Raw genomic sequence first — 12,306 nt, 5'->3', positions numbered from 1 at the left:
AGCAGTCTTCATAGACCCGGGCCTCAGTCAAACACACACAAACTCACACAGCTACATCTCTGAGTTAAGCATTGCTAAGTAACCTTCACATTTCACTCGTGTGAAGAGCTAATTTCCTTTAAGTTCCACATGTCACTTTTTGGTGGGTCGTCTTCAAATGTCTCCCGCCGTCTAATTGCATAGGAAACATTCCAGACAAGGCTGTGTGACAGGCACGCTCCCTGAGTCTTCAATTATTAAACATCCTACCCATCCAGCCATCCAGGCAACCAGGCAGCACACACTCTGTAGTGGAAAACAGCTCTGACGTTAGCTACAGCCCCTAATCGCTACCGAAAGCCTCATGATATGTCACACTTCTGAGTCTCTCTCCGTGGTGGGGTGGGGGGATCTCAAGTGATTGAAAACGTTTCTGTTCCAACAAGATGCTAGGGAGGAAATGGCATGACAATTGTCCTTGAATCTTGTGGACAAATTCAATGCTAGTAGAGGTCAACTCTCTAAAGAAAACAAACAAGTCTGTACAGTACACTATACAATGACTCACAGTGTAATGGCTGTCATTTTCTATTGACGTTACATACTTGTATCTCATTCAAACATCTCTGGACTTTCCAACAGCATGATAAACTGTAGGGAGTAACTATTCCCAGCTTGCATCAGTGATCATCATACATTAAGACTGTTACAGGCCGAGCTGCTGGATAACCTTTTTCTTACCAGACTCCCATTGGATGCAACACCATTAATATGTTACTAATATATTTTGTTAGACTTTATCCTGTATAATCTTAATGGTTATGGACATGGTAGATAGTATACAGAGTCAGAGTCAGCCCAGCAGTGGAAAGGTCATAGCCTTGCCGAATAAGAAACAGCCTGAAGCGTGTACTAAGCCTTATACCGGAGTTCCTTCACTACAATACAACCGCATGTTTCCGCTTTACTTTAAATTACTCTCGCTTATTCTGAGAGGCATTCAAATCAAAAGGTCGGACTGAGCAGCTTTTTCAAATTCAACCCTAAAAACAAACCTAGACCTATTAGCATCTAAGGGTTGTTGATACGGGCGATTTAACTTCCTGTAGTGAGACGACCTTTGCTTGTTTAACACTGAGCTGCGTGCGTGCGTGTGACCCATCCATTGCTTGTTTAGCACTGAGCTGTACATAGAGAGGTGACACAAGGTTGTAGGTTCTGCTAGTGCTGTACCCTTCACTTTCCGCTCAGAGCGAAACAAGCCCAACCAGTTGCTGGTCTTGTGATCAGTGATCCGTTTACTCTGAGCCAGTTCATTGGTGTAAAACTGGTGAATCATTAATGGAACGCCCTAACAACGTTAGGTTGTTGTGTGTTGTGTATGGCATCATTACATCAAATGTTCCCCCCCACCACAAGAAAACAGAGTTAATACATTTTACACACACAAAAGTAATTTAAAACACATCATGTTTTTTGCATGTGTATCTGAAACACAATTATCAAGGTCAACGGTATAAAAGTGTTTCTTTAGAAGTACTTTCTCTCCTAGGTGTGGTCGATACAGTGCTGAACTAATACTTTAGTATGCAGAAATGTGTTACAAACAACTGTTTCAAGATTTGACTTCAATTTGTTTTGTTGCTAGGCACTTTGTTGCTAGTTTTTCATTGTCGAAAAACACGCACTTATCATTTGTTTTTGGCTCTTAAATGTACCTCTTAAAATAATCTAAGTGGTACGTAGTCATCTTTGCAACTCGTGATGTTTAAACTGGAGTTGAACTTTGAATAAGAGAATGGCTTTGTGTCTTAATTACAACATTGTGTATTTTTTTGCCGTCGTTAACCGTGACTGTTATTAAGTTATTGTTAGTCAATGTCTCTCTATCATTTTCTATTACTTGTTTTGTATCTCTGTTTTTCAGGATGTTTACGTGGTTTTATGTTCATAACCCTGAACATCAGAGGTATGAAGCACAAAATGACATTAAAGAACTATGAAAAATGTGTCAGTCCAGCATTAACTGTTGACTCAAATAAGTGTACAACTTCTGTCTCCTCTGATCTTTAAAATCGTAAGAAAGCAGTGCAAGAGCTAAAGGAGAGACGAGAAAGAAAGTTCCACGTTCACACACAAAATAAATATTTTTGATATAGACCCAAAGAGAAAACATTTCAAAAGACATTTTTATACATGTCTTTTGCAAGCGCAAACAGCAGAAATGGTGTCAAGAGAAAACAAAACAGAAAGCTTGTTTCTTCTAACAATTGCTTTAAGCTACAAAAACCTCCTAGAGTCCCTAGCCTCCCATCACTGTCAGTTTATTCTCCCTCTTCCCTCCCTCCTTCCCCTCCTCTTTTTCTTCCCTCTTTTCCCCCATCTCTCTCTCTCTCCCTCTTTCTTTCTTTCTCCCCCCCATCCCCATCTCCCTCTCTACTCTGCAAGGCCCAGTCCTTGGCCCCTCCGTGTACACCTTGGGCCCTGATAGGTTGTGGTCTGATGCTTAGCAACAGCATTCCTGTGCCCTAAGTAGCAGTAAGCCGTCGGCTGAACCCTTTGATGTGGCTGTCAGGACCTATTTATTTCCTTTTAGCACTTTGTCTGCTTGTCCAGATGGAGAGGGAGATAAAAAAGGGAGCTGGTGTTTACACCGCTGGGCCTGTACGACGTAGCCCTTATTAGATTGTATTGCTGCTCAGTCTCAACTAGGGAGGTTGAGGTGAGGCGAGAAGTAGGGAGGGAGGGAGGGAGGGAGGGAGCGACGGGGCGGGATGAGTCCTTACCAACAGGGCACTCCATCCAGAGATCGGCCTTAGTCTCAATGGACACTTTAGTATTTGTAGTGCACTATGTTTGACCAAAATCACCATGAAACATTTGGGACTGATAGCTTAACCTTGAACAGAGTTAGCCAAACTCTCTGAACTGTATTCCGTATATACTGTAGGGTTTTGGCTCTGTCTATCTGAGAAATACTTCATCTCCACGGACAGAAGGAAGCTGAGACTGGTATAGGCAAGGGCTGTCACAATGTTGGGTCTGGGGTATATTCATAAAATACTCTACATGCCCTCATCTTCCCGTTCTCTCTCATGGTGATCTGTTAGAAGCAATAATCATTATTGCCTCAAGGTTTATCAGCATTTATTCGTATGAAACAGCAGAAGAGAGAAGACAGACAGTACTGGTGTGATGTATAATCCTGTATGGGAGTCATCTTTCATTATGACATTTAACAGAGCTTCCTCTGTCTCCCTACCTCCCCTCTCTCTATCACTCCCTCTTTCTCTCTCCTCCCCCTCTCTCTTTCTCTCTCTCATCCCTCACTTTCTCTCGTTTCCCTCTCTTATTCCTCTCTCTATCTTTCTCCCTCGCTCTCCATTATCAGAGTGAATTCTGCTTTCCTTCTCCCCAGCCTGTATTATTATAAGCTGTGTTGATAACTCACACAGCACAGAGACTATAATGATGTGAACACTCAGCATATGCCTCTGGCCCGGCAAATTAAAACAATACTTAGCTTGATGAGCATACTACTCCGGCCAGCACAGAGAGGGAGGGAGAGAGAGAAGGGACGCTCTTAAATAGATGACACTGCAGCACCCCCATCTGCTCAGTGCAGGAACAACGAGAGAGAGAGAGAGAGAGAGAGAGAGAGAGAGAGAGAGAGAGAGAGAGAGAAAAAGAGGGAGAAGGGGGGGTGGCTATAATTACTTGTAGTCCACAGTCCGCCTCTCAGAGTATGTTTTGAACATTAAGTATGTTTGCTTTTAGCGGTTATTGATGTGATCTCAGGCCCTCTTCAATCCATCAGTTTCTCATTTCTTTGAAGCTCATTTATGATCTGAATATACAGCATTTTATTATTCCAGTTTGCCATGGGCCGATGAAGACCTACTCTCAATGTAGCTAACAGGGACTATTGGTATTCACATACACAGTTATGACTTACCGACATGAGTCAAAACACATTCAAAAACATGTAATGGATAGATGTCATTTTAAACGGCTGCCATTCGTTTCTATTTTAAATCAATGAAGACCGTGGTCTGGTCGTCAGGGTAAATGTCTTAAGCATCTGTGAGCACTGAGCAGTGACCCTACTAAATGAATGAGTCCAGTGGGCCTACAGTATGAGCCAACTCTTGGCTTTTGATTATGTTTGTGTAAAATCTTAAGGCCTGTGATCAAAGACTGGCCTGGTCGGCCAGCCCTTTTAAAGAGAGGGAGGGAGAGGGGGAAGGAGAGAAGGCTAGAGAGCTAGAGAATGGGGGGGTAAAGAAGCACAGAAAATGAGAGAGGGAGAGAAAGTGGTAACAAGGAAGAGATATAGGACATAGATGAATAGAGAGAGAGAGAGAGAGGGCCCTGATAACAGCTGTGTTTCAGATCTAGTCCTCCCTGAAGTTGGTTCCATAGGGACTCCCATCATCAGAGGCCAAGCAGCTTTCTCATCCCCTGTACGGGTCATAGAGTAAAGTGAATGGGGAGAAGCGGGGGGAGTAGTGGGGAGGGTGGGTAAGAGGGAGAACTGTCTGATTAATGTTCTACGGGTGGGGTGGTGTTGTGGATAGGGAGGGAGGGGAAGATGGGGGTGTTTGATCAGTTGACGTGGCATGGTGGGAGGGGATCAAGGCAACGCTCTGATGTTGACAGCGGGCTATTTTGGGGGGGCAGCGACTGATTGACGTCCCTGCCGACCCGTAAGGAGGAGCGACCCCAGAACATTGCTTCCTATCCAACCACTACCCCCCCCCCGCCCCTCGCAGTCTGTGGGTGGTGCTGGTAATAACGTGGCTGGTGGGAAGATTAATTGTGGACAAGCAGCAGGATTAGGAGGGTCTTTGTGGGGCCAGGGGAGGAACAGGGTCTGTGATCTCTCAGGCAGGACAGGAAATAAACCAGACAGCCAGGTCGCTCTGGGGCTCAATGGGCTGCCTCTCAGGCCATAGAATCAGAACTGGGTAGAACAGACATTCACATTCACTCCTATTCAAATCAATGGTTCATTGTTCTATTGGTTGTAATTCTATGTCTAAGACACAGACCTATTATGTAGTCAGAGCCCAATGACTGGGGGATGTTAGGATACTGCTGACACATTGAAGAGGAAAGGCAGACCTCCAGTACTGTTTAAATACTACCTGAAATAGTTGTTAGATATGGTAAAGTAGAATACTACCTGAAATAGTTGTTAGATATGGTAAAGTAGAATACTACCTGAAATAGTTGTTAGATATGGTAAAGTAGAATACTACCTGAAATAGTTGTTAGATATGGTACAGTAGAATACTACCTGAAATAGTTGTTAGATATGGTACAGTAGAATACTACCTGAAATAGTTGTTAGATATGGTACAGTAGAATACCACCTTAAATAGAGTGTTTACCTACCTATTTTGGAAAAAAGGATTGATAATATAAGGACTTACTTTACTCGCGGCGGACGGTGACCAGTGTTTACTCACTACATCACTGGTTGTAAGATATAGTACTGTAAAAAAGAATACTACCTTAAATAGCTATAACACCCAAAAAACTGACCTTGAAGTGAAGTTTAAAGTATTATGTGGACAGGATATTTTGTGATATTGTCATTCTAATTCGCTCATCTACCAGTAAGTTATTGCACCCAGAACGCGTTGATATCATTTTGTCTGGAAGTCTTTTCCTAGTAATATATAAAGCATGTGCTCACCAGCACAAGCCAGCCTATGTACTGTAATGTCCTTCAGAGATCCTATCTGAAAGCACATTATGGGATCATTTTCAATTTACACCGCCATTGAAGAATATGTTTTCATTTAGCGTTGTCCACCTCTCTTGTTTCTCAAGGTTGTGCGTGGGGGCTGTAGACTAGTGAAACAACCACACAAGGGGAGAAATAGCAGCACTAAACCATCTCTAATATGTATTTGTCACTTTGGTGTTTTGCTATGATTAAAAGCCCAGTGAATTCCTTCCTGCAGGAGAGGAAAGAGGGTATTTCTGCAAAGGCATCAGATAGCAACATGTCAAGATAAACTGCCTGTTGAAACAGCTAAAAGTCCAGGGAACAGAAGACAAATAAAACAGGATATTTAGGTCTTTCGCACCAAAAGAAGAAAAACAAATAAACACTTTTGACCTGTTCAAACACACTCAGTCTTAATATCAGTATAGTTTGTATTGTCTAAACTCTGGGCCTTGCTGGTGGCCGTTCTGTTCTTGGGAGTAAATTGAACGTGCAACCAACCCATGTATTTTCAGTAGGTACAGTTGGGAAATGTAGACTGTCACCACAGGGTTGGGTAGGTTACTTTGTAAATGCAATCCGTTACAGTTCCTAGTTACCTGTTCAAATTTGTAATCAGTATTTTTGGATTATCCAAACTCAGTAATGTAATCTGATTACATTCAGTTACTTCTAGATCACTTTCCCTTGAGGCATTAGAAGAAGACAAAAATGTATGTTACCAATTGAACGACATCACTTGCAGGATAAATCAATGTTAAAGTTTACGTAGCTGGACATATATGGATGTTATATTTTACTTTATAGGTTGGTTATATAGGCCATCGCTTTCTACTACGTATAATAACACGATTAAATTATATCTTTACATTAAAAACCAAAGTCTATCAGAATTTCAGTCATTCCAATAAATGTTATACGCCTTGATCTTCAAGAATAGGACTTGGAAATATGGAAGTATAGATTAGCCATAATGTTTTACCTGAGCAGGACCCCAAAACTACGGACTTATTAGCCAGCCCTACTCTGTTGTTTATGATTTTGTTGTAATGGAGGACTGATTGGGCTCATTGATTCAATTAGAAAAATAAATGCTGCGCTCATGGAATGGCATGCTTTGAGCATTACTGAAAAGTGCTATTTACATGTGAAAAATGAATGCCATATGCTGCATTTGCTATAGGCCTATTGTTTGTTGGTGACACTTTGATATCTTGATAATACGCCGCTGTTTAAAGCAGAGCCGCCCAACTCTGTTTTGGTTAAAAGCAAAAATCCTTTCTGAATTTAAACGTAATCCTCAAAGTAATTATCTAGTTTTTCAAAACCGTCTGTAATCTGATTACCATATTTTTGCTGGTAACGTAACGGATTACATTGACCTTTTTTGTATGTAATCCGTTACTCCCCAACCCTGATCACCACATAGACCTACATCACACTGAGTTACACAGTCTTTCCAAGAACACACCTAGTGTAAAAGAGCTGAGAACTCAAGAAACAGTGGATGTAAGTCTGAAACCTGAAAGCCAGTAGCAGAGAACGTTGGAGAGTCAGAGTGGTGGTGTCATGCCACCTGTTGGTGTGTAGTCAGACAGCAGTAGTAGTGTGTTAGTTAGGGCTAGGGTTAGAGGGGCTGTGGTTCATAGTGTGTGGTGTCTGCCCTTGGTTTGACCCCTACAGCAGGTTATGGCTCAGTAGTCATGAGGCCTTCCCCCATATAGACCCCCTCTAACAGGCCAGGAGGGGGACAAACCATCAAAGCCAGGGTCGTAGCGCCTACCTCTCCATAAGAAAGTAATGAAACCTGCCCTGGCCCAGCGCTCCTTCCCTCCATCTGCGATAAAACAGGAATGGAACTCCAACATTTCCTGTCTCGCTTCAATAGAATTTATGGCACTCGGACAATCAGTCACGGCAATGAAATCGCTCAACCCTTCTCTACTTTTGCATCTCTCCCTTTTTCTCTCTCCTTTCTCTCTCTCTCACTCTCTGCATCTCTTTCTCTCTCTCTATCAATGAATTTGTTTGATAGCTGAGGACATGTTTTTTCTTTTACACGCTAAATAGTAAATTGTGTGTGTGTGTTTCGTTTCCCCAGGCCCCAGGTGACCCCAGGTCTGAGTGTTCCTTTATGCCCTACACCCCTCTACCCAGAGGCTCTAGAGACGGCAAGAACCACAAAGGTAAAGATTACACTTCCTTATGAGCCCTCTCTAGTCCTCACTCACATCAGATTTATTAGAGGGGGCATATACAATGTGGGTATATATATATACACTCATTTAAGGGTTTTCTTTATTGTTACTATTTTCTACATTGTAGAATAACATCAAAATGATGAAATAACACATATGGAATAATGTAGTAACCAAAAATGTGTTAAACAAATCAAATCAAACCATCTCAATTATGTTGAGGTTGGGTGATTGTGGAGGCCAGGTCATCTGATGCAGCACTCCATCACTCTCCTTCTTGGTCAGATAGCCCTTGCACAGCCTGGAGGTGTGTTGGGTCATTGTTCTGTTGAAAAACAAATTATAGTCCCACGAAGCACAAACCAGATGGAATGGTGTCTCTACAGAATGCTGTGGTAGCCATGCTAGTTAAGCTTGCCTTGAATTCTAAATAAATCACAGACCGTATCACCAACAAAGCACCCCCACACCTCCTCCTCCATGCTTCACGGTGGGAACCGCACATGCGGAGATCATCCGTTCACTAACTCTGCATCCCACAAAGACACGGTGGTTGGAATCAAAAATGTCAAATTTTCAGACAAAAGGATAGATTTCCACCGGTCTAATGTCCATTGCTTGCTCGTGTTTCTTAGCCCAAGCAAGTCTCTTATTATTGGTGTCCATTAGCAGTAGTTTCTTTGCATAAATTCGACAATTTGATGAACAGTTAATGTTGAGATGTGTCTATTACTTGAACTCTGTGAAGCATTTATTTGGGCTGAAATTTCTGATGCTGGTAACTCTAATTAACTTCTCCTCTGCAGCAGAGGTAACTCTGGGTCTTCCTTTCCTGTGGCGGTCCTCATGAAAACCAGTTTAATCATAGCGCTTGATGGTTTTTGCGACTGCACTTGAAGAAACTTTCAAGTTTTCAAAATTTTCCAGATTGACTGACCTTCGTGTCTTAAAGTAATGATGGACTGTCATTTGTCTTTGCTTATTTTAGCTGTTCTTGCCATAATATGGACTTGGTCTTTTACCAAATAGGGTTATCTTCTTTATACCCCCCCTACATTGTCACAACATAACTGTTTGGCACAAACGGATTAAGAATGAAATAATTGCCACAAATTAATTTTTAAGAAGGCACATCTGTTAATAGAAATGCATTCCAGGTGACTACCTCATGAGGCTTGTTGACTGAATGCCAAGAGTGTGCAAAGCTGTCATCAAGGCAAAGGGTGGCTACTTTGAAGAATCTTAAATATAAAATATATTTGGATTTGTTTAACACTTTTTTTGGTTACTACATGATTCCATTTGTGTTTTTTAATAGTTTTAATGTCTTCACTAGTGTTCTACAATGTAAATAATAGTAATAAAAAAAAGAAAGAAAAACCCTGGAATGAGTAGGTGTGTCCAAACTTTTATCTGGTATATTATATATACACAATAAACATGTACATCAAATTTATAAAACCAAGGTCAGGATGATCTCACATCCCCACTCCCTGATCCACACACTCATCAGACATGTCAGAGATTAAGATAGCTGAACACAATATGAACAACATATTCATAATAAATCCAGGCTCCTGAGTGGCACAGCAGTCTAAAACACTGCATCTCAGTGCAAGAGGTGTCACTGCAATACCTGGTTCGAATCCAGGCTGCATCACATCCGGCTGTGATTTGGAGTCTCACAGGGCGGCGCACAATTGGTCCAGCGTCGGCCAGGGTTGGCAGTCATTGTAAATAAGAATTTGTTCTTAACTGACTTGCCTAGATAAATAAAGGTTAAGTAAAATAAATAAAAATAAAATAATGTCCATTGTCCTTAAAGGGAACCCTCTTTGATAATATATATGAATATGCATGTTTTTCTTCTTATTGATGAACTGTAGTGAGAGAATAGTGGACTTGAGATTCATCTGGGATCATAATAGTGGTCAGTTTTCCCTCAGCTCATATCTTTGAGTAGTTGAGGGATCCTGAAATGTATCTAGGTTTTGGTTCTGATTTTGATTCTGATGTGAGGGTGTGTATATGTGAACCATCAATGATGATATGTTGATGCTAGTCATTGTTTAGGCCTTATTCTGATCTAATAATGTGTGAAAGAGATGACATTCTTTACATTACATACCTCTGTACATTATAGACCAAACACATCTTTTTAGACTCATGTATTTCTAGACTCATGTAAGTTCTAAAGTTGCCCCAGTTTTAGCAGAAAATATATGTATTATAATATATTATGGAGAAGCATTTGTTACACAGTTGCATTAATATCAAATGCATACATTTTATATGCATCTTTCTTACTGTAAATGATTATTTATTCTATTGTGTTGAATTGTATTATATTCTTAACTAAATGCACTGGTACATTCCTCTGTGTTGCTTGTCTCTCTCCTAGCTGCAGTAAGGCAGTCACTGTGCTGGCCAGGCTTGTAGTAGAAAGAAAAGGTGACCGGTTCTTTGTGTCTGTAGCGATGTTGTGTGAGTGGCCCTGAGGCCATTTTACCGGACCACACAGCAGGGCAGCAGGTTTAAACATGAGACATTCATCATGCTCTTTGTCTCCGCCATGCAAAACACTGCCGCTGTGATGCGCCCGACGCCATGGCAGCCAGCTCAAGAGGTCAACATTGAGCACCTCACACACATGGGGTCGCACACACCGCACATGCACACACACACACACACACACACACACACACACGTACTCACACACAACCCTCCTCCCGTCCAGTGCCAAGGACAGATCTATTTCACAGTGGCTGACCAGCAGCTTTCCATGTGATGTAGGAAGAGGGACAGAGACAGTCCCAAATGGCACCCTATTCATTTTATAGTGCACTACGTTTGACCAGGGCCCATAGGGACTAGGGTGCCATTTGGGACACAAGCGGAGAGACCCTGTGCTTTGTCAACATCAGGCCGGCCAGGGAACAGTCCATTAAAAGGTGAGGGGATCTGACATGTGAGATATTTCTCCCTCCCTCTTAGATCTGGGCCGTGGTGTGGTGACAGTCACCGTTTGTTATGTTTATGACGCGAGCGCTGCAGCCTTAGATAACACTGCCCTCATCTTCAAGCCTCACCTCCTCTTTATGCCCCCCGCCTCAGTCCTCCTTCAGCACGGCAGCCCACTTACTTCTCTATGCTTTTTAAACATACTGGATGAACTAAATGTGGGGGAGCAATCACGATAACTTTCTGTGCGTTCTTACCTTCTACGTACTTGCACTGTGAGATGAGGACGTTTCAGTAGAAACTGTTAACAAAACTGGTACACTAACGTCGTTATCACTGTAGAGATTTTAGTATGGTTTACAATCATTGTCATAATACTATAATATTATCATTACATGTTGCTGATAAAGTTCGTTATCCCTTTGAATGAATCACCATATATTTGTATCAGTTATATTTAGGTGTGGTTTGATGAACCGTGGAGCAGGGATGTCTGTTTGTGTTAGCCCCTACATGGCCCTAGTTGGTGGGATGTAGCTAGGAAGTCTGACAGCCCCCTGTCTGCTGCAGAGAGAGCCTCCCCACACACACACACACACACACACACACACACACACACACACACACACACACACACACACACACACACACACACACACACACACACACACACACACACACACACACACACACACACACACACACACACACACACACCTGTATAGGAGCCCCAGAGCCCAGGTGCCACTAGTAATTACTGCAGTCTGGAGCTCTAGGGAGGGGCCAGAGCTGGCAGGTCAGTGCCCAGGGGGAGAGGGGTGGAGAGTGGGGATACGGCTCCAGGAAAAGCCCCTGTCTGGGGGTGGCTGTGTGGCGGAGTCAGCCATGGACAAGACGAAAAGAGAGGAGACAAGGGAAGAAGAGGGTGGAGGGAGGGAGATGGTGGGGGGAAAGAGAGCAACACAGAAAGAAAGAAATATAGAAAAAATAAAAAGATTTGTAAACATAATAGCGGAAGATAGAGGAGAGTGAGCAATGAAGGAGGAGAGGGCAAGCAAGCTAGCGACTAAAAACAAGAGGGTAGGACAGGGAGAAAAAAGACGGGGAGACTGTGATGTGTTTTGGAGCAGGCCAGGGTGACACAGAGTGGAGTAGTGACAGGTCTGGAGGCCTAGGGAGCAGAGTCACCACTAGAGACCTTAGGATCCTCCTCTGCTGTCAGCTCTGGTTTTAGCTGTCTGCCAGGCTGGCAGTCGGAGATTCAAAGTACTCTTCCCGACGACACCTCTAGTACGGAGCAGAGCGCTGTTTCAAAATGACTCTCACAATCAGAGTACAAGACACTTCTAATAACATTGTGGATTTGATCTCCCAAAGAGAGGCCTCAGACTAAAGTTTGTCCTCGCAACATACCTACAATGGACAAATAAC

General features: G+C 42.6%; 1 protein-coding gene across 1 annotated transcript in view; it reads left to right on the top strand.

Annotated features, from left to right (window-relative positions):
• lrmda (leucine rich melanocyte differentiation associated) overlaps window positions 1-12,306 on the top strand; it is a 478,060-nt gene that overhangs the window by 432,976 nt on the left and 32,778 nt on the right. The window contains exon 6 of the mRNA XM_052474864.1: window positions 7,818-7,902. Within this exon, the coding sequence (XP_052330824.1) occupies window positions 7,818-7,902 (85 nt within the window). The remainder of the gene's footprint in view (window positions 1-7,817; window positions 7,903-12,306) is intronic.

This window comes from Oncorhynchus keta, chromosome 2 (genome assembly GCF_023373465.1).
Source record: "Oncorhynchus keta strain PuntledgeMale-10-30-2019 chromosome 2, Oket_V2, whole genome shotgun sequence".
Taxonomy (NCBI): domain Eukaryota; kingdom Metazoa; phylum Chordata; class Actinopteri; order Salmoniformes; family Salmonidae; genus Oncorhynchus; species Oncorhynchus keta.
The sequence above is the reverse complement of the archived record's forward strand: the minus strand, read 5'-3'. Positions and strand labels throughout refer to the sequence as shown.